Source organism: Babylonia areolata, chromosome 12 (assembly GCF_041734735.1).
Source record: "Babylonia areolata isolate BAREFJ2019XMU chromosome 12, ASM4173473v1, whole genome shotgun sequence".
In the NCBI taxonomy this organism is placed as follows: Eukaryota; Metazoa; Mollusca; class Gastropoda; order Neogastropoda; family Buccinidae; genus Babylonia; species Babylonia areolata.
This window is the reverse complement of record NC_134887.1, coordinates 6274328-6300742: the sequence shown is the minus strand read 5'-3', so window position 1 is coordinate 6300742 and position 26415 is coordinate 6274328. Positions and strand designations below refer to the sequence as shown.

Below are 26415 nucleotides of genomic sequence, written 5' to 3'. Positions count from 1 at the left end.
ACACACAGTTTGAGCAAAATGTCAATGATGCATTTTCATTGTCAAACTGGCTGTGCTTAAAATACTGTTATGTGGGGATGTTAAAGGCAGACATTTATCAGTGATTCACATGGAATAATTGCAAGAGCTTGTGTGTTTGAGGACAGGGTATGTGTGTCGGTGGGGGGTGAGCAGAGTCCCTAAAGGGTTCCCAGTGAATGTCCATACATCTCATATTACATTGCATCATAATCTTCCCCTTTGTAGTCCGAGGATGTCTCCAGGTTCTTATTTTGTGGGAATGAAAACCCATCTGGAGATTGAAGTATTTTATATCAACCCCATTGATGAGCAATATCTATTGACCTGCAGTCCAGTTTAAGAATGTCTCCAGTCAGACCTGGTCATTCAGTCACTGAACTCACTCTGTCTCTGTCTCTATCTCTCTCTCCCTCCCTCCCTCCCTCTCTCTCTTTCTCCCGCACACCCCCTCACTCCGCCCCCCCCACGCCACCTCCCCCCCCCCCACCCCCCGCACACACAATTTTTCCCTCTTCTCTCTCTCTCTCTTGGGGAAGAGGGGGAGGGGTGTAAGGCTGAGAGCAACAGTCATTGGACTTCGGTCTTTCTATGTCTGTCTCTCTTACTCCGCCCCCCCACCCGGCCCCCCATTCCCCCACACATTTTTCTTTTCTTGGTGGGTTGATGGCTGGAGCTGGAGAGCATCAGTGATCGAAACATGTCTGGTGTGTCTGTCTCTTATTCTTTCTAGAACCGTACTGTCTCGCTTTGCCGTTTCTCATTTCTTTCTCTGGCTGTCGGCTCGAGAGAGAGCGTGTGGGTCACTGAACTGGTCTGGTCTGTTTCTTCTTTTTTTTAGATTTTTTTTTAGATTTTTTAATTTTATAATGTGTGTGTTTCTAGAGTCAAGTCTCTTCCCCCCGCTCCCCCGCCCCCCCTCCCCCTATGTGTGTGTGTGTGTGTGTGTCTGTGTGTGCTAGTCTGGGAGTGGGAGCAACAGTCATTTGATTGGTCTCTCTGTCTCTCCCTTTTATCTGTCTCTAATTCGGACTCGGCCTGTCTGTCTTGTCTTCTTCACCACCCCTTTCTCTTAGTGGTTTTGTCAGACTGGGAGCAACAGTCATGGAACTTGTCTCTCTCCCATTAAATTATCTGTCTCTGAATCTGTCTCAGCCTCTCTGAGTCTGTCTCTTCCCCTGATGTCTGTCTCAGTTTGCCCCTACCCCAATATCTCTCTGTGGGTTGGTAGTCTTTGGAGCACGTAAAGCCGTATAACCTGTTAGTTTTCCCTTTTTGAGTCTGTCCCAACCTCTCTGTCTGAATCCGTCTCTCCCCCATCCTTTTTCTCTGGGTTGTTAGTCCGCGGGGGCAACAGTCATTCAACCTGTTCACCTTTTTTTTTTTTTTTTTTTTTTTTTTTTTTTTCGGTCTGTCTCAGCCTCTGAGTCTGAGTCTGCCTCCCCCCACCACCACTACCCATTTTCTTCTGGTTGTTGCTAATCTGGGAGCAACAGTCATTGCACTTGTGTGAGATCTCTCTGTTTCAGTTGAGTTTGTCTTCGCCTGAGTCTCTCTCTCTCTCTCTCTCTCTCTCTCTTGGTTTTACTATTCTCCATTTTTTAGTCTGTCTTAGCCTCTTTGTCTTGATTCACTGTCTGCCAGCCCCATCCAACCCTGTCTGTCTTTGGGTTGTTAGTCTGGGTGCAACGGCCATTGAACATGTATGTCTCCCTTTTCGAGTCTGTCATGGCCTCTCTGTTTAGTCCCTCTCTTTGTGGGTTAGTCTTGGAGCAGTGAACTGTCATTGAACATGTATGTTGGTCTTTTATCTGTCCGAGTTTGTCTTACCTTCTCCGAGTCCCTCTCTCTGTGGGTTGCAAACCTGAGAGCAGAAGTCCTTGAATTTGTCTGTCTTCTTTTATCTGTCTCCTGAGTCCTGAGTCTTTCTCAGCCAAAATGCCCCCATTCCCCTCCCATTCTCTCTCTTTGAATTGTTGGTCTGGGAGCAACAGTCATTGAACATGTTTGCCTCTCAATTTGAGTCCGTCTTAACCCCCCCCCACCCCCCTCTGTGTCTGTCTCTCTCTCTCCCCACCCCCACCCCTCTCTCTCTGTGGATTACTGTAATATTAGCCTTGGAGCATCAGTCATTGAACTCGGTCTCGCTGCACTCCGCACTCCCCCCCCCCCCCCCCCCCCACACACACACACTCTCTCTCTCACTGTGGGTTGTTGACCCCGAGATCATGTCACTGACCTGTTTCTCTCTCTTCCCTTTCTCTCTCCTTCCTCTCACTCTCCCCTCTGTGTGTGTGTGTGTGTGTGTGCGCGTACACGCGCGCGCGCACCTGCTACAAATTGACTCATGGATCTCTGACACGAAACGTATTAATTTTTGTTGAAAAACACGGCAGTTCTGCGTTCAGCACGCTTCAGTGCTGTTTAATTGCTGTTGTCTCTAATTGAAACGGTGTGTGTGTGTGTGTGTGTGTGTGTGTGTGTGTGTGTGTGTGTTTGTACACAATACTGTGGTTTGATAATGAAAACGAATACTAAATGTGCAAGATGATAATATATGTGTCAACCAAACATGTCAGGATGAATATTTAGATACATGTAGGTACGCACTGTCTGTGTTGTTGTCTGTAGCAAACATAAAACAAGACGACGACAGAAATTGCGTATTTGTTTCTTCCACTTGGTTGCAGCAGCAGCAGCAGCACACAAGGGGAAAGTGCCTGTGAGTGTGTACTGCTCACTGACTGAAACTGCGAAGTAGTGTGACACACAGACAACCACGTGCAACACTTGACTGACTCCGTAGAGATTGCTGGCTTACTGGACACCTTTTCTTTCTTTTCCTTCATTTCCTTTTTTTCTTTTTTCTTTTCTTTTTTTCTCTCTCCCCCCCCCCCCCTCTCACATTTTATATGTATTTATGTATTTTTAGCTTGGGTGTGTCTGTCTGACTTGTCTGCCAGGAAAGGAATACTAGTCATTCTCAGACCGATCAGATGGGGCAATAATGGGTTGGTTGCGGCGGAATGGAAAGCACGCACGCACGCGCTTGCGCGTGCGCGCACACACACACGCACACACACACACACACACACACACACACACACACACACACACACACACACACACACACACACACACACACACAAATTGTGTGTATGTGGAAGAGGGGGGGGGGGGGGAGCGTTGGGCAGAAGGGGTTGAAGAACAGTTGTTGGCAAGATGGGCTGCCACTTCTTGTTCCTCTGTCTTAGACGTATGGTGGGTTGCTTGCTTCAGAATTCTTTCTTGTCCTTCTGTTGACGGGCGCAGTAGCCGAGTGGTTAAAGCGTTGGACTGTCAGTCTGAGGGTTCCGGGTTCGAATCACGGTGACGGCGCCTGGTGGGTAAAGGGTGGAGATTTTTACGATCTCCCAGGTCGACATATGTGCAGACGTGCTAGTGCCTGAACCCCCTTCGTGTGTATATGCAAGCAGAAGATCAAATACGCACGTTAAAGATCCTGTAATCCATGTCAGTCGGTGGGTTATGGAAACAAGAACATACCCAGCATGCACATCCCCGAAAACAGTATGGCTGCCTACATGGCGGGGTAAAAACGGTCATATACGTAAAAGCCCACTGGTGTGCATACCAGTGAAATAATTGCAGATGTGGTGGAACGTTTAGACGCGTGCGCACGTGCGTGTGTACGTGTCGTGCTTGCGCGCTCACGAGTCATGCTTGCGTTTTGCTATTCTGCGCGAAATTCAATTATAACCCAAAGCTAATCTTGAATGATAATGATGATGATAATAATAATAATAATTATAGCAATAATATATATATATTTTTTAAAGGAAGAAAGAACTGCCAGACAGAACAAAGCGGTCTGGGTATATAAGGAAATCATGATTTTTTTTTTTTTTATTTTTTTTTTTTTTTTTTTTTTGGGGGGGGGGGGGGGGGGGGGGGGGGGGTTGACGGTCAACAGTCGTACCAATACTGTTAGGCTGTTAGATTGTGTGGGACACATTCAGCAATGCCGCTGCGAGGATTGCTGAGAATGGAACGACGTCATGCTGATGACAAAAACACGTCATAGTGTTTGGCATGTGAGGGACATCAGACCCCAACCGTCCTCTGAACATAATAGAGCACTTGTTCCCGTTTACCACCAGCCCGACCACCCAGGGCGGAGACCTCCCTCGACAGCACTGTCCATTGTGGTACGTTCAGCAGCACAGTACGTGTCGATACGTATCGTGTTTTTAGTTATATCGCTACGATAATGAGCGTAGTGCTTGGTGGTACGTAGCGCTATTGACTCGAAGCAGTATTAACTCGTTAGTGTAGCATCGCCTGGCTACAGCAGGACACTAAAGGGACCAAAACGGTGAAAAAGTGACGTATGGGTAATAGCCTCATCCAGTATTCTCGGATGGAGTCCGAGCGTCATTATTCGTGCGCGATGATGCTTTTGCGACATTTTGAGCGGTAAATCTCTCCGCGGAGCAAGTGGTGATGTGCCCGACCAGGAGGAAGCTAGTGTTCACGGGTTCGAGTCACTGATCTAAGAATAAATCAGCATGAAACGGTTAAAGACCTTCATTATACGGACCAGGACTTTGTCACTGCAAAGAAAAAAGATAAACAATATTTTATTACAGTAAAACGAATACATGTACACTTGCAGATAGAAGAAAAAAAAAAAGAAAAAAAATCTTGCTGTTCCATTGTAACGCTCTGTACCCGAGTACAGCAGTACACACAGAGAAATATTGTATAACATACCATACAATACAATACAATCGTTCGTGCCTTGGCAAATTTTGAATTTATCAATAACAACAGTGATGAATTTTTCACATTCTGTTTTCGGCAAGTGGTCCGACGTCCTTTCCCTGTCAACAGTTTCGAGTTGTGCGTAATTTCGGATGAAAGAGACACATGAGTGAGAGCCTGAGTCAAGAAGGATCAGGGCCTGACAAAACTATTATTATGAGCATTTACGCCTACTCCTGAGAATAAGCCCGAGGCGTTTACAAATAGAACACATAATTATGTAAATATCAAAAAGGAAAAAAATTGAACACAAGATACCAAACATAAAAAAATTAATCACCCTCCCCATACACACACACACAATGCACACAAGCACACAAGCACGCACGCATAGAAGCCATAGCACACAATCGTAAATAGTACACAATCAAAAATACAACCAACAATTTCTGAAACTAGCAGGGGGTCCTAAGTATACGGGTGTCAAAAGAAGAGCGGAGTTGACGTGAGGGTATGTCAGGATGAATGAGATCAGAAAGATGCTGTGGACAGTTCCTTGTTGGCTAACTCCACCAAGAGGAAAGAGGACTGCGGAGGTGATTAGGGACGAGAAGTTTGATTCACACCAGTCGCCCAGTTTGTTGAAGAGCCGGAGAAACGTGGCGGCAAGCCATCGGCTTTGGCAAGTCTTCGGTGATACGATGCATGATGCATGCTGCTCAGGCATTTTGTCTGTGAGGGTGGATGGAGGAAGGGGTGGGGGCGTGTTGCATTGGTTGGCAGTGAACTGATGGAACGCCGTGTTGGGAGGTGATGTCGACACACACCCACCCTCATCCACACTGCCTCTCCTTAAACCCCCTTATATTATGCCTATGCCTTAGATACCTTACACATTCGCATCTTTGTCCCCCTGCCCTTCCCTCAATACAATACAATACGATGCAATACAATACCACCGTCCTTGCTCCCACCTTCTACCTACCCTGCCTACCCAGTTATTGGTACGAAATTTTATGTGAAGGTCAGTCATCTGTTCCTTTATTTATTTATTTTTAAACAAAGAAGGGGGCGGGGGGGATATGTGGTGTAGCATACAAGAATCTGCTTGCACGCTTTTACACCTCATCGAACTTGAAATTGACGACATTGGTCCAGCATATCAAGCGTGCGCGCGTACACACAGTGACACACACACACACACTACACACACACACACACACACACACACACACACGCTATGGAGCAGCTACAAAAGTTCATGTGCTTTTACGGCTGTTAGTAGAAAGTCGGGAAGTTCACACAGAGCTGTATAATAGTGAAAAGTGTGGCAGCGAAAAACAGAACAAAACCCAACCTTAGTACAACCCGGAAACAAAGGCAGCCAGGACTCAGGCGCCGTCTGTTTTCAGATAACACCCACCCACCTGCAGTTCACTACTGTCTGCTCCATTCAAGGGCCCCCACCAAAAGTACTGCCAAAGAAAATACAGTGCCTTGGCTTTACCGCCACTGAGAGACTCGAGACTGCTGTCCTGATTCAAGTACAAAAATTCACTGTTCAGTGTGCCGCCTCCCCCCCCCCCCCTGCCTCCCCCCTTGCTGAGTAAGTGTGTTAATTACGATTTAATATCTCTCTCACTCACATACATACACACACACACACACACACACACACACACAATGTGTATATATATATGTGTGTATGTGTGTGTGTGTATATATATATATATATATATATATATATGTGTGTGTGTGTGTGTATATATATATATGTGTGTGTGTGTGTGGAATGAGAGGATTTCTAGAAAGGTACGTGTATGGTGAAGTTTACATCGTCCAGAAACTGGTCCGAGGCTCAGGTTGATAAATTACGCTGCTAACTATGTACACCCAGTAGGTGGTGGTGCCCCGTCCGAGTTTCGCAGCTTGTTACTCTGTCTCGCAGTGGGCTCCTAAATGATAGGGACTTGACACGTTATTTTCGATAACCACTGTGGAAACGTTTTTATATACATCGTAATTATAGTATACTAATGGAAGTCATAATCGTAATACCTACGTATATTTGTGCGGCTTTAAGTGTGTTTGATACTGCTTGATTATGGTATCATTAAAAGGTACAGGTAAATAATAATAATAATAAAGAATAGCAGACTTAACAGGGATTAATATTTGGAGTGGATTAATATTATGAAACTCTTTTTTTTTAATCTCCATCAACACCACACTGACCAAGCGATGCATGAAAACTAGGATACTTATTCCTAGTAAGAGCAAAGACCGTATGATATATACGGTCAATGGTGAGAGTAGCTGGAGTTTCATGGAGGAGTTTCAGTCATGTTTGATGTCGCCGAAACGGATCACTTCAACTCCCAGGGCAGCTACGGTTCAGGTTTCACCGGATGTTTTCCGCACACAAGAAAACCGGTTACAAACTGCTTCAGGCCGGACAGGAGGCAGACGCAGTCATTTTGGACCGAAATCAGTTTTTACCGTGAAGTTGTTTTTGTTTTTTGTTTGTTTGTTTTTTAATAGGGGTTAGGGATAAACAATATTTTTAAATTGTACAGGCCTGGGTCGGGCGAGATACAAGTACGTCACTCTCTTAGTTCGGATCAACAGATAAATGAAACGCCTTTGTTCAATAACAGCTTGTTGAAAAACAAAACCGATCATGTATTAACACACACACGATGGGTGTGATACATGTCCATCCGCACCCCCCCCCCCCCCCCCCCCCCCCCCCCCCCCCCGCCCTCCCCAAGAGAGAGAGAGAGAGAGACCTGTCATGTCATCCGCTTGTGCGTCTGTGGTATAGCACTGGGGTTTCCTTTGAGTCAGCAAAAGGCGCTTGGAAATGAATCGGTCGTTTAAATCTGAAAAAGTTAAAAAGTTCCCATGCGCACAAAGTCGGCGTTACCCCCCCCCTCTCCCCCCACCCACCCCCTCCTTCCCATCCCCAAAAGTTCTCGTCGATCGTAGTCCTTTGTAAGGACATTCATGGCCGCCCACCACCCCAAGTATCGTTAAAAAAAGGACAACACTTTTGGTTGAATCAAAACTTCGACAGAGAATCATAACTATGAACAACAAGCTGAAAATCGTTGATCTACATGTAATGTACTCGGATCTCTCGATCGTTGATATACATACTCGGATCCCCATCGTTGCTTTGTGAATCATTCATCAGTCCGCGAACTCATCACCACCCGCTTCACTACCTTCATGTCGGAAACTTGGTAGGGTGGTTGGTTGGTTGTTGTCGTTTGTTTTGTTGATTTTCCTCTAGAATGCCGACCACGGGACTTCCGTTCTGTAGATGGTGGTGGAAGCAGTAGCTGATTCAACATCCACCCCTGTCAGTTCCAGTTGCTTCATTTTTGCCAATCCCCCATGTCCCCAACCTCGTTCCCTCTCTGTCTCTGTGTGTCTCTTTCTCTCTGTCCTTGTCTGTCTACAAGTCTGTCTCATTCTCTATTTCTCTTCAGTCCCGTCAGTCTCCCAAGAGGAAATGCCACGGTATCCGAGTAAAAATATTCTTGGCGCAACTGCGCGACAGCTGTGTGGGGAGGGGAGGGGAGGGGAGAAATGGTGGTTGAACTTCAGTGATGGTTGAGAGAGATCGGGGTTGTGAGAACGTGCGTGTTTGTTAGTTAGTGCGGCTCTGACGTGTTTAAAAAAAAAAAAAAAAAAAGCGAAAAAGTCATCAAACGAAAACGCCTGAAGGATCAGGTGGTGGTGGTTGTGGTGGAGCTGTCCGCCTGCTTATCGTTAACCTGGGGTCTCGTCGGAGTTCAGTTGACAACAGCCGGTGGTGGTGAGAGCGGTGAAAACTCTGCCACATTCCGTTGACGTCATCATCCCCTCCACGTCGTCAAGTTCACTTGTCCCGTTATTATGTCCTGTCCAGTCATGGGGCGTTACTCTTGTGTGTGTGTGTGTGTGAGAGAGAGAGAGAGAGAGAGAGAGACGAGCCTATTTATGTCCGTGGTGTGAGATAAGTTGTAGGATGGGGTTGGTTAATGAGTGTGTTTGTGTGTGTGTGTGTGTGTGTGAGAGAGAGAGAGAGAGAGAGGAATGGAGTTCGCTAATGAGTGCGACTGTGCGCGTTTGTGTTGCTTGGTGATCATCAGCAAGGCCTGACTAAGCGCGTTGGGTTATGCTGCTGGTCAGGCATCTGCTTGGCAGATGTGGTGTAGCGTATATGGTTTTGTCCGAACGCAGTGACGCCTCCTTGAGCTACTGAAACTGAAACTGATCATCAGTTTAACATCATTTGTATTTGCAAAGTGTGGTTTCGGATCAAAAACCGTTTCTCTCGTTATGTCTTTTCTTTGTTTCCTTTTCTTTCCCCTGTTTCTCTTTATGTGTCTCGCACTCTTTCTCTCATTCTGCCCCCTCTCACTCTTTCTACACACACACACACATATATATATGTGTGTGTTATGCATCAGTATGATCAGCATAAATGTATATTCACTTTATATGATTAATTTGAAGGAGAAGTTTTGCCGTGTGTGAGCACGCACTCGTCAAAATAACACTGGCTTTTCTCATTGCGCAGGTTTAGATGACAATATGTGGACTCTCTCTCTCTCTCTCTCTCTCTCTCTCTCTCTCTCTCTCTCTCTCTCTCTCTCTCTCTCTTCTCTCCCACACCACCCCTGTCTCAGTCTCCTGCCCATCTGTCAATGTGTGCGCGCGATTGTGTGTGTGCGTTTGTGAGTGCTCTCCATCATTTATTCCCTTCTGCACAAAGGTTTTTTTCTTTCTTTCTTTCTCCCTTTTCCTTCGTATATGTGTGTGCGCACTAATGGATGTAGATTAGCAAGGACGGACTGGAAGAATATGCCATGCCAAAAATCTTAATTGATCCTTGGATTCAAATGTTTTGAGTTCTTAGTTATGTGTTTGAAAATGTGAAGTAAAATAGCATTAAAAATAGTGTGAAGATGTGAAGTAAAATAGCATTAAAAATAGTGAGACGAGGATTCCCTCCCCATCTTCCCTCCCCAAGTGATTGATAATGTTACACAGAAGTCACGGGTAAGTTTGTAATGCCATGTCACAAACTGTCGGTAACAGCATTCGTCTACAAATGTGTATATAATAACTATGCGCGTAGGCGCCCTTGCTTTTGCGTTGTCACGTATACACGTTTGAACACCACACCCTACGCCCATGTATGTGAGAGAATGTGAAGTAAATTAGCAAGTTAAGGACATATCTTCATTTTCTTCTCTTTTTTTTCTTTTTTTTTTTCTATGTACACGGAAATCACCAGCAATTTTGTAATGTCATGTCGCAGACTGCCTGCAACAGCTTTCGTCTACAGATCTTTATGTAGATGATTATTTGCGTGGGCGCACTTTAGTTTTGTACTGTCATGTATTTTATATGTATACATATTTGAACAGGCTGCAAGCTTTTGTTCAGATAGATCTACAGCGTGCCTGGTGCACTGAATGTGTTACATATGTTGACGACAAAAGGTTTACATGCGCACAGTTTATCACTGGCACACAAACGTGCACATGCTAATTAAAGCATTCGCACATTCACAAGCATGTGTTCACACGTGCGCGCACACGTACACACACACGCGCGCGCGCACGCACGCACGCACGCACGCACGCACACACACACACACACACACACACACACACACACACACACACACACACACACACACATTCTTGCAACATTTCTCTCAACCGTTTAGTTGGATGGCTGTGTGTGCAGCAATGAAAAAGCTGGTTGTCAGCGGCACCACCAGTATGCTTAGTGATGGGCTGTTTGTCAAGTCAGCAGTTCAGTGAGCCCCCCCCAGCTACTAACACACACACACACACACACACATACACACAGTATATGAGAGTGGGCGGCCATTGATCCCTGGGCAACCTGTGTCTGCGTGGTGCGTTGTGGTGATGGGGGTGTGGTAGTGGTGGTGGTGGTGGCAAGCCGGCCGGTCAGCTAGCCGGTTGGTTGGTTGGTTGGTAGTTTGGGTTGTATGTGGCAAGTCCCTTCTCCTGCTGGCAAGTGTTACCTGTCGGGGTGGGTGGGGGTCTGTGTCATTGGTTACAGAGCTCAGGACACGAAAGGACAGACCGGACAGACCGCAGCCCTCTCTCTCTCTCTCTCTCTCCACACCCATACACTTACTTTGTGTGTGTGTGTGTGGTGGGTATTATGTTGTATGCTGTGTTGGCGACCAGGAGAAGCGACAGACAAGACACAGCGAGAGGGTCGTCGTTGTTCTGTGGTTGGAGTGGTTGCTACAGGGTGTGCCAGTGTGTGCCCGGTGAAAGAAAGGGAGGAGGCATGTGTGTTGGTTTTGTGTGACTTGGTAGGTATATATTATTGTTGTCGCCTTCGTCCTGTCTCTTTTGTTTCGGACTGCTTTATAAAAAAAAAAAGAAAGATAATAGATTCACAAGGCTTTGCTGGAAAGCTTGATGTCTGCACTTTTTGTTGGCTGGAAAGAGAGGGGAAGATATCTGTGTGTGTGTGTGTGTGTGTGTCTGTTTAAAAAATCAAAGTGCTTCTTCATAAACACTGTTGTTGGGGTACACGTTTTATGAGAAATTGATATTAAAAAAAAAAAAGATGTTGAGAGCTGTTTATGTGAGAAATGTTGAGGGGGAAATAGACGAAGAGAAATATTCAAAAATCATTCCATTTCTGTTTGTTAATGGAGTGTGTATGGACTGATACTTTGAGACCTGTTAACTTTTCAGCAAACATGCTCTGCTCAGTACAACAGAAATGGTAGGAAAAAAATCAGAACAAAAATGGTGAGAAAAAAGTAGAAAAGATAATGAGTAGCATGTGTGTGTGTGCACGCATGTATGTATATGTATGTGTATGCAAAAAACTGTTTCTGATTGTGAAGTGATAAAATACATTGAGAGGTTTGTTTGCGAGTTTCAGTTTCAGTTTCAGTTGCTCAAGGAGGCGTCACTGCGTTCGGACAAACCATATACGCTACACCACATCTGCCAAGCAGATGCCTGACCAGCAGCGTAACCCAACGCGCTTAGTCGTTTGTGAGAGGCTTAAGAGCTGCACAGTACAACAAAAGTACTAAAATTGGGTGTTTGAAAAAGGACAAAGATATCTGCCTGTAAATAGGCTGGGTGTGGTGGTACACCTGTGTGTGTGGTGCAAGAAAATTGTAGACCTTAAAATGAAAAAAAAAAGCCAGTTAGGGATATACTTCTTCATGTGTGAAGCTTATTTGAATGCTGATCAGTGAACTCATTGTTTGTGGCAAGCTTTTCAACTCGTCCAGTATCAAATGTTGCTCAGTTTAAAGAAAGTTGATTGGAAGAAAAATCTATCTAGTAGACGTGAGTTTGTGTATGTGTGTGTACGCAAACATACAAGCTTTAGATTCCAGTGCTGACTTAGAAACATATTTTAGTTCAGTCATTGCCCAATACATCTCGCATTGCTTCATACCTTTAACAGGTGTGGTACTTGCGCACTTTGCATTTTGTTTTTCTGTTGTTGTTTTTCTTATCTTCTTGTTCCATTTAGTCATGTTCAGCACACATTGGTTTGAGCTTTCTGAAAGACACTTAGAGAAACACCATACAGATAAGGTCTAATCGGGAATGCGCACAGACACACGCATAATATGTGTACTTGCATGCACACACTGTGTGTGTGTGCGTGTGTGTGTGTGTGTGTGCCTCACACACTATCTCACTCTGTCTCTCTCGCTCTTTCACTTGTAGGCTGCTTTCTCTCATTTCCTCTGTACTGTTGCTGTAACATGCATTCTCTCTCTCTCTCTCCCTCTCTCTCTCTCTCTCTCTCTCTCTCTCTCTCTCTCACACACACACACACACACACACACACACACACACACACACACACACACACACACACACACACACAGAGAGAGAGAGAGAGAGAGAGCGGCTCATTGACTCATTGAGGACTTTTTTTTCCCCTTCTGTTGGACACTTGTGTTCCCTGGGTTGGGAAGGGCACAGGCCCCAGTTGGTTGTCAGCAGTGTGTGCTGCTGTCAGGACTGTGACTTTGGGGGCTGGCTTGTGTCTTCAGCCATTGTTTCTGTGTCACAATATTTACACTGGCGTGCATAATTTACCCCTCTTACCAAACACACCTTCTGGAAGGTTCTGCTTGGCTATCTTAAGTCTGGCTCTACCTTGAAGCAGATTTTTTTTCTTCTTACTTATAATGGTGTGATTTTTTTTCAGGGTGGGGGTGTGTGGGGGAGGAGGGTATTGTTACACATTCCCCTGTCTCTTTCTGTCTCTTGTGTTACATTCTTCAGTTTCAGGCCTGTGTGTGTGTGTGTGTGTGTGTGTGTGTGTGTGTGCAGGCATGTGTCTCTCAGTTGTGTTTTACAGACATCCCATTGTATCTCTGCTTGTCTTTCTCATTGACAGTGTTGTTCTCACCTGAATGTTATTCAAGAAAAGAGAGGGAAAAAAGCCGAAGTTTTTTCGGATTGAACTGAATTTCTTCCTCTTTATCTTTTCTTTCACCTTTTCCTTCCCTCCTCTTCATCTCATCACATTTCTCATTTTTAGTATTAGCATACTGTGGGCTAGCTAGCCATATTGTTTCTGGATAAGAATAGAATAAGATCAAATGAAAAAGAAAGAGAAAGGGGGTGGGGGGGGAAACAGAAAATATGAAATGTTTCTGACTGCTCTTGTAGGGCTGCAGAGGACCTGAACATTTTTTGCAAGCTCATCATTCCATTGGCCAGGACAAGTCTAGACAGAGGTGGCACACGCCTGTATGCCAGACAAATGTAATTTGTTTGAGAAAGTCTTGGAAAGTCTCCACTCCTCTAACCTATACCCACCAGCCCGGTCTGGCTGGCTGGCTGGTAGTATAATAGGATGAGTCAGCCCTTCCTGCCCCCCCCCCCCCCCCCCCCCCACCCACTCCCCCCTCTCCCCCTCACCCCCCCAAAAACAACCAAAAAAACAACACCCCACCTCTTTCAGTTTCGCTCCCTACCCTGCTACCCCACTTCTAGTTTGTGCCATTCATGGAGACTATTCAGACTGTGGAATGTGTTAGGAGGGGAGTGTGTGTGGGGAGATAGTTTTGTCTAGGTCGAAACCTTTGGCACTGTGAATGGGCAGGTGGGGTTTTTAAGCGCAGCTGCTACCAGAGGCTGGTAACTTCGGCTGTGTTAGATACTGAAGATACATCCACCTCAAAATGGAGAGAGAGAAGGAAAAAAGGGGGTGTTTGGCCTTGATTGCACACTAAGTATTGAATTGTTGGTTTATTGGTGTTGATATGGAAGGCTGCTGGGATGTGTGGATTTTTGTGGGATATTGAAAATACTCACCAGCAGTAGGAGACCACAGAGTTACATGGATCACAACTGTGATTCTGTCGGATGATATTGAAAACACACATCCAATACATATGAGGACAGAATGGCACGCATTATGCAACCAAGGTGGTGGGAATTCCTCCATTCACACATAGAAAAATAATGAACCAAGAAAACTAATGCTGCCATTGGATGATCAGACTCTGGAAATAGTCCATAACTAAACATAATGGCATGGATGTTGCGAACTTGGAATTATTCACCGGCTTCAATAAAATCAGGAAATTGAATTTAAGGATATCACAGAATATCAGTAAAATTACAGGGTTCACAAAAAAGTTAAGGGCCACTTGGGAACTTGCTCAGATTTCTTCTTGGGTGCATGGTGAATTGATGTTGAGTTTCCAGCAAACATCAGTGGAATGAGCGCCACTCTCAACCAGAAGTGCTTTCTAGCACATGCACTACACATTTGATAAATGAAATTACACAGACATTATTTACAAACCACTGATGCTTTGGCTGAGATATTGATTTTTCAAACACATTTTCAAGCTGTTCACGGTACACAATGTGCCTGATATTGTGTGGTAAGCCGACTCTGTATTCAATGAGAGGACAGTGGTAGACCGTATACAGTCTGCGTAATTTATCAACCATGATTTTTTCCCCCATTCTGTGAAAACCTATCTGCTTTTATGAACTGGTCGTTAACATTTTGTGAAGTCTGTGTTTAGCATGGACTGCAGTAAAAAGATGATAGTAGTTGACCTTCTTAATGACTACCATAAACCGCTGCCACTGGTTGTCCATTTGCTTTCTTACCCATCTTATTCAAGGAATGTAGACTAAGTGGATATAGGAGGAGGAGTGGTTTATATTTTTTTCCAGATATGTTGTTGCTGAGTCCATTTTGAAGTGATTGTTCAGCGACAGTCTGTGCAGTGTCCTCTACTGACATCAGCAAATGTTGCAGACATGTATAAACATGCAAGTGCATGTTTAGCTCTGGTTCAGGATAGAAATGGTATTTTGGGTTGACTGAAATACTTGACAGCCATTTGCTGATGGTATCCGGTATACAAGACCAGATTTAGCATGAGATCACAAGTTGTTTTGCAGTGAAGGGGAAGTTCTATTTCTGGTGTTTTGACTTGTGCAGCATTCGGTTTATCAGTTTTCCTTACGTTGGGAACTTTGTGTTGAAAGTTAGATTGAATAGGAACTGTTGTTTGAATAGGCGATGATTAAGATACTGATCATTGGTCGCACATGAACAGAAAACCTGATGTCTTTAAAAAATTAGAGAAGAAAAAGAGAAAAAAAATCAAGTGACATTGCGTAACTGCACAGCCGACAGTGGTTGTTTTATTCAAGAGGAATCACTTTCTGAGTGGATTTTGGACTTAAATTTGAGTTGACTGGATATTTTCTTTTTATGGTTAAGAAACCGACTTTGTTTCATCCCACCACAACCACTCAACCCCCTCTCACTCCCCCACCTGCGTTTGTGTTGATTATTGATGAACATCTTTATCACAGAATTTTTTTATTTTTAAACAGACAAAAACCTTGTCACATGTAAGTGGGATCTCTTGTCATGTGTATATTACAGGAAATACGGGTGATATGTTTAAACTTTAAGCAGTCAGCGTTGTATGGGTGTAGTGAAAATGTGCATCCTGGGTTAGAGCTATACAGTCCAGAGGTTGAGATTGGTGGGAAAAACCCAGTCACATGAACCAACCCCTGGCAGCTGCCTGAAAGTGAGGGGGGGCCAAAAAGCGAAGGTGATCAACCGGTCAGACCATGTGCGTTGAGTGGCAAGGAAAACACATTCCTCCTGGCAGGCAGGTTTAAGAAACACAGGCACATGCCTTGAATCCTCATGTCTGTGCGTGTGAAGGTGTGATACATGTGTCACCCTTTCCTGTGTTTAGCAAATGCCTGTAGTCGTGTTGCTGAAAATGTGGTTGAAGGTGGTTAAGTTGTCAGCTGGTTGATGTGCACAAGGAGGCAGATGATTGACGGGTTTGCTGCGCTTGTGTGTGTTGTCAGGTACGTGGAAGAGCATGTACAGAAGACAGGTGTGGCCATTGAGACGCAGGGGTTCACCTTTGTCACCAGTGGCCGGAAACGGGAGTCCCTCACCGTGAGTATGACTATGAGTGTTTAGGTCTCTCTGTATTATTAATATATGCACAAGAGTGTGGGATAAATCAGCATATTAACTCCCCCCCCCCCCCCCCTTTTTTTTTCTTATTTTTCCCCAAAACTACTTATCAGTCATCTTTACCAGTCCATAACATCACTGGCGCTCATTTGGATGTTTGCATGGTTTCACTCACCCCACTTTCATGCTCACGGCCTTGCCACATGGCTCAGCCACCCCACTCCCCTCTCCTCTCTCCCTACCCTACCTCTCAACCACCCTCACCCCCCTCTCGCGTTTGGTCACAGGTCTCCTCCTCCCCCTTCATTTCCCCCAACTTTCTGTCCCATTACTACCGCAAACTGTTTCCTGAATTGGCCAGTGGTGCTCAGAAACTTTTCAGTCTTTTCACCCCTTAGTTTTAACTCTCTCCATACGAACGGCGAAAGAGACGACGTTAACAGCGTTTCATCCCAATTACTATCATCAAAATATTGCAAGCGGAACGCTCTTATACTGAAGAGGTGAATGTTGACAAAGAATACCACAGTTCTGACAACGGAAGCTAAAGGTTGGGTCATTCAGACACCCACTGGACATCCGAGGGGTCTGTGTAGAGGAGAAGAGAGGACTGGCCGTACTGAGTGAGTTAAAACCAGTGGGAACAAAGTGCACACAGTATCCCACCTCTGGGGATCCGCATTGTTCCTGTTCAGAGAATGTGGACATGAGCACTTGATGTCATTGATGACTTGAAAACTGCCATGAACATTCCTCATTCTAGTTGCCCACTTCCACATGGTTACTGCTCATAAAAAGACCCCACCAGTTCTCTTGTCATCAAAGCTTTGTATGCAACAGAAATTTTTGTCTTTTCCAGTTCTCAAGCAAGCAAGCAAGCAATTAAATAATAACTCTATTTGATTAAAGTAGCTGGGTTTCAGAAAGAAAAGAAAAAAGATAATGTGAAAACTTGGGAAAGGTCAGTTAGCACCCCCCCTGTCTCTCTCACCTTTCCAGTTGTTAAAAAATGTTGCAGCCCCCAAACCCAAATACCTCCAGCTTTAAATGTCACAGCTAGGGTGCAAGCCTTTTCGGGGATCATGTGGTTCTGCGTTGCCCCTCAATGAAACACACCAAAATCGTTTTCGAAAGGGGGGAGGGGTGTGGGGCAGGGGGATTGTTGCCAAACTTCCGGCCTAGGTGCCAAAGGTTGTTTCTTAACAAAATCGGCTAAAGTTTGGCTTTTGTATTTTTTGTTTTTTTGTTGTTTGTTTTTTTTAGCAGTGTTTGAAGTTTAGAAAAAGGTTTCAATGACGGATGAAGTTTTTCTTTGAGTTAGCTTTCTCTGTCACAGTCTGTATCAGTGAATGTTAGAGATGCAAACAGTGTGAAGAAGTGTACAGATAATAAAAGTATTTATTTCACGCTGAATCTTGCGCATAGACAAATCGAAGCGCATGCTCACCAGTCATTCACACCAGTCATTCTGATTTGGAGGAATGACAGATGGTTTTTAAGGTGACACTTGTGAGAGGTGATCAGAGATTGGACAGAAGTGAAAAAGGGAGTTCATTGGAAGTGCAGGGTCCAGGGACACAGAAGGAGCAGCGGCCAGTTGTTTTCCTTTTCACTTCCACTTGTTGCATCAGACTTCATTTTCAGCCACATCTAATGCTACCATCATCAAATAGAGAGATGAGTTTGGTTTTGTTTTGTGAACTTTTGTTACCAGCCATGTATGTCCTGACAAACTGCATGTGGATGACTAAAGTATTAATTATGGAGACTGCGTTTTCATGCGGAAGATGTTACGGGGTGAATCTGTGAATAAGCGAAATTGATCAAGGTGTAAGTGTTTTGTCAGTTGATGAATGGTACATGTTGATCATGCCTGTTAACAGCTGTGCTGTTTTCATCTCTGTGTACAGTCAGCATACACTCATACATGCAAAAAAAACCACCCCATGCACAGACAGAATGATACATTATTTAGTTTTTATTTTTGGTCTCAAGTTTTGCTCTTAATGGGTTTGGTTTTTTTCAGCTGTGAAGCTTAATAATTCTGTCTGGGTTTTATTACCAGATATTTCCAGCTGTACATGTTCGATGAACTGGAAAAGAACCTTGTGTGTGGTTGTTTTGTTTTTTTCCTCCTGTTTTTTTTAATTAAAAGACACTTTCTAATATTACTTTGGTTTATTGTTGTGTCGTTGCAGGGAAATGCGACTTTGCATCTGTATCCACATTTTGAGCCCTTACGCCAGATCGAAGGTAGGTGATTTATCGCATTTATGGTATTCCTTCTCCCTCCCTCCCTCTTCAGATTATGAAATGATGGTGCTTAGAGTCATCGCTGACCACTTAGACCATCTAAAGGCTATAGCCACCTTAGCAATGCATCTACTTCAAATCCTCCCTTTTGCACCTTCCCTTATCTTGTCCAGTTCCATATTTCTCTTCATTCTGTTCATTCTGCCACTCCCCTTCCCATTTGAATTCCCTTCTGCTTGCTCCCTTCACCTGTTTAATCCATCTTTATGTGGTGGGGGGGTTAAAAGAAAAAAGGGGAGGGGGAAGAGGAGAACGGATGAGAAAGGCAGACTTCAGCGGTCTTTGTTGATAATAAGGTAACAATTTATGGGCAGTTTCCCTTTTGAGAGGGTCTGTCTGAAGATGTAGTAATGATAGCTGAAGAATTGCTGTCAGTGTGTAATTTGATGATACAAGATTCCGATTGAAAAGAAAAAGAAAAGAAACGAAGGTTGTCTGACAGGAAGAGGACTCTGAAATAGCAACAGGAGAATCGATGGGAAGGTGGTGCTGACACAGTGAACCTTGACTGGAGTCTGCAGATGAACACCATTGAAAAGTTTATATCACAGGGGGAGGGGGGTGTGAGGGATTTTTTTTTTTTTTTTTTTTTTTTTCCCCTGTGTTATTTAGCATGCTTCATTGTCTGTGGTGCACCATACTATTCCTGGCTGTTCATCTAGTCACAAGAAATTTTGGTCATGGTGGGTTTTTTTGGGTTTTTTTATCTATGTACAAGTGCTGTAATACTCTTCCTTTCACCTTTATGAAGCAAACTTTATTCGGCATTAAGATTTTACCTTCATGATGTAATAATTATGTTTGGAAAAGGTGAAGGTGCTGACATTTGGTGCTGTCTTGTGTATACATACATCCGAGTCATGAAGACTTAAATGTTACAAGCAGCATGGCATTCCACTTTTTTTTTTCCCTAGTCTGTTGCAATGTCTGTCTGTATGTGGCCATGGAAACTTACATACTAAGTTGTCAAGGAAATGGAAATCTTGGAGAGAGCCACTATTAAGTTTTTGTTTCATTTTTATGTTAGATCTCCAAAATCTTGTTTTGTATAGTTTTATCATGCATGTGTATATATTTTGAATTGTATAGATCTGTAAAGAATGAATGCTGTTTTGTAATAGTGCCATCAGCACCCTCCCCCATTTTTTTGTTCCATTGCTGTGACTTGAAGAAGGGGGAGGCAGTGTCTGTTCCCAGGATTTGTACAGTTATGGAAATCTGGGAATTTCCCTAAAGTCTTCAGGGGAAATAAGAGAACCATTTCTAGGGCTGGAAAAAAAACAAACAAAAAAACTTAGGGAAAATGTTTGCTCTTCATGGCTTTGAAACGTTTTGGATGGTTAGTGAAACCTTTGAGTTTGACCAGTAGTATCCAACAGAGTTTGGGTTAAGTTAAAGGTTAAAGGTCCAGTAGCCTATTACGGCCATAGAGGCATTGAATTCATATTCACTGTATCTAGGGCTCGGCATAGGAAGGCAGGACCCAGTCCTCTCCTTCCATCATTTCAACCATCCCCAACATAGGTACCCATTCACACCAGTGTGGAGTGAGGAAAATCGGGAGTAAAGTGCCTTTCCCAAGGACACAACACCAGGCTGAAAAAGTGGGATCAAAGCCGGACTGCTAGATCAGAAGACCAAAGCCTCGCGGATTCTGCTAAAGATTCTGCACCAAAGAGCTTCATGCATTTTAATAAACATAACAATAAATAAAAACAACAAACAGAAGCGGTGAAAATTGAACATTGGTACCAGGATATCCACCGATCTCTTTCATTGGCAGTGTTGCAGATGAATGTTTTGATTCGGTTTGGGTTTGGGTAAGGAGGATTTTCAGTCAGGTCTTGAAAAAAAAACAAATGTATCTTTGGTCACGTCATTGAGAGAGAACCCTGCCACTGGGTTCCACTGATCCCTAAAAACAGACAGCCTGACACATGAGGTGGAGTTGTCTTGCTGAAGGTGGCTGGCAGAGGAGGAGGTGGAGTAAAAGGTCCTGATCAGAGGCGGCTCTTCACTAGGTCGCCTTGTGTGGAACCCTCAAGCTGCCTGATGAAGAGCTGTCCTCTTGTGCAGGACAGGACAACACTGCAGAATGATGGGGAGCAGGTGATGCCAGAAACCTGGGTGGCATGGATGTCTGTGCATGTCCAAGAGTCATGACATTTATGCTGCTGCTGCTGTGGCTGAGAGGTTGGAGGAGGAGTGTCAGAGATTCCTTTGTGACTGGATGGCTAACTTTCTGGTCATGTTGTTGTCTCGGCGTAACCAGTTTTCTTCTTCCAGAAAACGTGGAAAAGCAGAGGACAGATTGTTGCATGGATTCAGGAAGGATTGGGGCTGAGAGAATACTGACAACCACTTCTGAGCTGAACTGTTGTTGGGAATGTTTTGCCTGGCATGCACACACAGCATTAAAATCCCTCAAAGCCTGTGCGCATTTGTGATTACCTGGATCAGCAAAAGTGTGCTCAGTTTTCATGTAAAGTCTACATTTCTTCTGCATGCAAGCTGAAGCATTCGTGCTCGGTGGTTGATAAATCTGCCCTTAAAAAAGTTTTCCATTTATTGCAACATCCACATACACTGACATTTAAGAAAAAAAATATACATGATATATGCTTTGTGTGTGTGTGTGTGTGTGTGTGTGTATATATATATATATATATATATATATATATATATATATATATATATATATATATATATATATGTGTGTGTGTGTGTGTGTTAGTGTTACATTAAACATTGATATAGCAGAAGTCTAGGCAGTGCTTCTCAAAGACTGAACCAAATAATTATTGTGCAGGTCTTGTTCGGGGCGTACAGTTTAATGATTTTTACCTTAAGCCTTTAGGGTATATTGCTTTATGGTGGGTTTTTTTAATATTTATTTTAATATTGCCAGTCTGTATTTATTGTAGTGTGACATGTGATACATAACAGATGGTTAGTGATTAATTCATAAAAAAGAGAGAGAGAGAGAGATGGATGTGGAGAGACATGGTTTGAAGTGCACATCAGAACCTCTCAGGTACACTACTTCAGGTGTTGCAACAGGTTCAGATATTAAAAATTGAGGTGGTGGCGAGGGTGGTGGTGGTGGTTTAAAGAGCGACACCTGACAGCTGCCTTGATGGTTTCAACAGGTGGAGCATCATTGATCAATAAACTGAGGGTGGATGGCAGGAGGAAAGGTTTCCATGTACTGCACTATATAGTGTTTTCAGGTTGTTGCGTGTTGTGGCTTTCATTTACCAATTTCCTTGAGGAAGGGGCAGTACTGTTGGGTGGCATGATTTGCGAGTTTGAACATACTGGCTATTAAACATTTTTACTTGGTGGATTTCCAGAATGTCCAGAATCTTTTCAGGGTGTGATCTCTTTTTCTTTGTTTTTTTTTCTCCCTTTTAGCTGCAGGGCTCAATCTGTCTGTATGCAGTTTGAAATCTAGACTTTGACATCAGTGTCGTTCACCAATATCAGTGGCATTCACCAATATCAGTGGGGGCAGTTTGGTTGCAGGTGGCATGATTTCCCAGTTTTGAACATACTGGTCATTACATGTCACTGCTTGTTTGTGTGGGATTTCCAGAGTGTCCCAGTCTGTTCAGGATGTGTATTCTAGTGTTTTTTGTTGTTTTTTGTTTTAACTGTAATGAGACATTTGTGCAGTGCATTGTTTGAGGTCTAGACATAGGCATCAGTGGGGCAGATTTTCAGTCAAACTTATCTCCATTGTTTTTTAGACAAAAGGACTCCCCAGAGGAGCTTTGCTAAACAGATGTCAACAATAGGACTGTCAAATGTGTGTGGATCGTCTTTATATTTAAAAAAAGTCTAAGCATAGACAGGAACATTTTTGAGACTCCTGTCACAGGCCCTGCTTTGTGATGGAGCCGTCACAACTCCAGAACTGTTGAATGGCCAGTGTATGTTATTTGTAGCCAACACATTTCTTTGCTCCTGAATGAGGTAGGGTGGCTAACAAGTCCTGAAGTTTAATTTGAAACTTCATTCTTTGCATGACCTATTCATCTATGGGTTCATGAAAGATTCAGAGGATTTGCTCTTTTATTGTATTGTATTTTATTGTTTTCTTGCTTTGTTTCTCTGTGTGGTATTTGGGCTGATCTCCCTTCCCATATTTTTGTTTTCTTTTTTCTGCCAGTAAGTTTTTGTTTTCCATTTAAAGTGGATTTTATTTTGCCAGGGACAGCCCTTTTGTTGCCATGGGTTATTCTATGTGTGCTAAATGCCACGCTACACATCAGACCTCAGCTTATCTCATCTGACTAGCAAGGTCAAGTGGAGGGGTAGAAAATAGCAGCACGTGTGGGATTCGATCCCATTCACGCAGATTCTCTCGCTTCCTCGGCAGGCGCATTCCCACCAGACCACCACTCACTATGCCTTTCAGTCACCAGCGTGCCGGCTGGTGGGACATGCTGTGGGCGTCAGTGGCTTGAAACGTGTGTGCACCTGTCCTTTGTGATGGTGGTGGTAGCCTGTGGCAGTTGACAGTGCCTGAAGTTGTGCGTGTACACTGCTTGTGGTTTCATGTGTGCTGACTCCGGAATGGCGTATTTATGTGCTATTTCTGATCAACGCATTCATTATAAAAGGTGTTTTTTCTCTCTCTTGTCGCGCAGATTAATTTCTTTTCAAATGGGCATATTTTGATAAGGCACAGTTAATGTAATAATAATTCATTACAGTATGGGGTTTTATGGTTCACAGAAAAGTAACTTAGAACACACGCACACACACAAAACCCAGAAAAAAAAGTTCTTTGTTGTTAAGACCAGAAAACAGGAGAGGGAGTCAGAGAAAGAAGGGGGGGGGGGGAGAAGGTTGTTTGAATGATCAATCGATGCTTGTTCGCAGTCCCTTGGTTTGCTTTGCCAAGTTGAGCCACTAGAGTTGGGTGTAGGGTGATGTAACATGGCGCTGATCACCACAGCCAGCAGACCCTGAGGGATCATGGGCTGTGTGGCATGTAGAAGAGCTCTAGTGACTTGGCTTGGGCACCTGGCCAGTCTCGGGGCAGCAGCTCATGAGGCTAACTGTACTCTGGCCAGGGTACTTAGCAGTAGCGCCGTTTAGCATGATGTGCACTTTTGCTGATGATTGTAACTTAGTAACTTAGTTGGTAAAGCACCTTTGGCTGACTGTGTTCACGTTGCATTGAGAAAAGGTCATGGGTCATGGCTATAAAAAAAAAAAAGAAAAAAGAAAAAAAAAAGGATAGGAATTTGTTTAGGGACTTGGGGTGGGGTCTACTTACTAAGGCATAGCTGCAAACCATTCCTAATTTTTCTGAATTTTAACAGATTCTGAAATGATTTTCTGCATATTTTTTCTGAATTTCAAAATTTCAACCAAGAAACAAAAACAAACAAAAAAAAAAAAATGTGACTGAACCCGCCTGCTGGGTCCATACACCGATCCATGTTTTTCAACTGGAAAACAGTTACTGTGCTTGTGCAAGGCGCCAGTGCTGTTTTACTAAAATGGCGTCAAGCAGTGAAAGTCCATGTGGGTAGTAAATCATTTGGGGGGTGGGGGGATCAGCACTTCACAGTATAAGGAACAGTTTTCATTTATTGATTCACGCCACGCTCCCTTCCTGAACCCATTCTCCAACAGGATTCACAATTTTGTTTCTGGAAGGTTGGCAGCTGTGCTATCATTCATTAAAGCTCTTGCATCAAAATTTGTCTCATTAAAATAGTTTTCACATTCCTATATAATATGCATAAACCTCAGGGAAAGGGAACCGAGTTCCTCAGTATTTTTGGATGTGTCCACACATAATTTGGATGAAAAACAGTATATTTTCTGTGTGTGTTTTTTTTTTTTCCACATAAAAATGGCATTGAAACCAGCTGAGGTTGTAAGCTCCCCAGTGTTGAATAGGTGAAAGATTTCCTTTAAAAAAAAAAAGAGAAAAAAGTAATAATAATCCTTCAACTTCTACCTGAGGAGGAAAACGTGAACCTGGAAGTGGGAGGCTGCATATGAAGGGTGTGTCCAAAAATGTCTGTCTGATTTGGGGTGGGGAGGGATGGAACTGCTGGGGCATGTGATCTGGATGATAATTACCATTATCAGACCAGTTTCTTGTTCAAGTTCATGAGTTCAAACATCTTGTTCTGTAATATTCGTGATAAGTCATACAGTCAGTGGTGTGTGTGTTGGACTGAAAGAAGCCAATGTGCAACATCTGTTTCTAATTAATCTGCCTTGACCTTTGTCAGCTTTACATTTACCATGCTGTGGTAGCTTCAGATTTTAATCAACAAGGCTTTTGGTAGTGCAATCAATGAATGGTCACATAAAGTCACCTGATAAATGCAATACCCCATGTGCTGTCATGTACATGTCATGCTCTGCTGACACAAATGTGATGAATTATCTCTGCGGTCAAGAGTTGTTCCTGTGTTTTTTTATAGGAATACAAGAGCAGATTGCATTGCAAAATCTTACATGGTGGTTCATCCTGTAGCAGCTGTTTTTTTGTTTTGTTTTTTTTTTGCTTTTTTTTTTTAATTGCTAAAAAGAAGGATCATGTCTGTGTGCCATTTGATAAGATGGTGTCTGGACAGTTAAGAGAGGAAGGGGTAAAAAGTTCCCCAAAGCATTCTTTCCCTGGGAATCTTCAGCAGAATGTGGACTGACAGTGGTTGACGTGTTGCTGAGGTATTGAGCATTCCAGTTTTGATTTTGCTGTGAAAGGCCAGTGGAATTATTTTGTGTTATGCTGGGCTAGGAATAACATAATACAATTAACATGATTTTCTTTGTTTCTCTCTCTCTTCTCCCCCACATCCCATCTCTAAAACCCCCCGTTTCTCAGTCTTTCCGAGCGTTGGGAATAAGAGATTGTTCTCCAGTCTCTGACGTCTGAAATTTCAAGAAAGATCTCTTTGTTTTTACAACAGACATCAGAATTTGTTTTTACAATCTTGCAGGCAGGGAATGTGCCTTCATGGTTGATGGACATGAAAACATTGGTGCGGATGGAACAGTTTTTTTTTTTTTTACTTGTTGATCACATCATCTTGAACCTGCTCTTCTCCGCTCTTCCTTTGGACAGCTATCGTGTGTTGAAAGGAGAGCTGCCAAATGAAGGGCTGTGATTGGTGGGAATGCCAGCACTTCCAGCAACTCCACAAGCGTTGACGGATCTTTGAAGGGAACACTGTCACACCTTGAGACAATTAAACCATAGATATCATCAAATATGTTTGAGTAGTGTTCTTGGTAGTTTTCTGGTCATACCCGGTCTTGCTGTTACAGTTTTGGTCTCTGAATCTTTTGGCGTTGAAGCTTGAGCATGTTTTTGATGATGGTGTGGACAGTGGATTTCAGTTGAAATAATCATGGTCAGAGTGGTTGCTTTTTTCAAGATGTGCAAGTTGGTGAGGTCAGCTGCAGGATCAGAGTTGAAATCACTAGAGCCGATATGATGTCTCCTCAGAAGAACATTGAAAAGTAATGGATGGTGTCAGCACATGCATGAGGTCAGCTGGCATGACAGTCATCTGAATGTCTCCTCTTGTGTGTGCTGGGTGGCGACGTCAGCAAAGGATTTCATTTGACTTGAAAGACCTGTGGCCAATCCAGATTTATTGATTCCTTTATATGTACATGATGTAGGCAGTATGTATATAGATAGATAGATAGACGGACATATACTAAGAGAGATTACACAAAATTCCATAGCAGATAATGAAGTTGAGCACAAGGCAAGCTTGTGACAAAAGTGATTGCTGAGAAGCAGTTATCAAATTGTGAATTGAA

At 43.6% G+C, this 26415-nt stretch overlaps 1 protein-coding gene across 1 annotated transcript in view; it reads left to right on the top strand.

The window, feature by feature from the left end:
• Positions 1–26415, top strand: part of LOC143288351 (uncharacterized) — a 73234-nt gene that overhangs the window by 23423 nt on the left and 23396 nt on the right. The window contains exons 3-4 of the mRNA XM_076596734.1: positions 16182–16275; positions 18495–18549. Coding sequence (XP_076452849.1) covers positions 16182–16275; positions 18495–18549 — 149 coding nt within the window. The remainder of the gene's footprint in view (positions 1–16181; positions 16276–18494; positions 18550–26415) is intronic.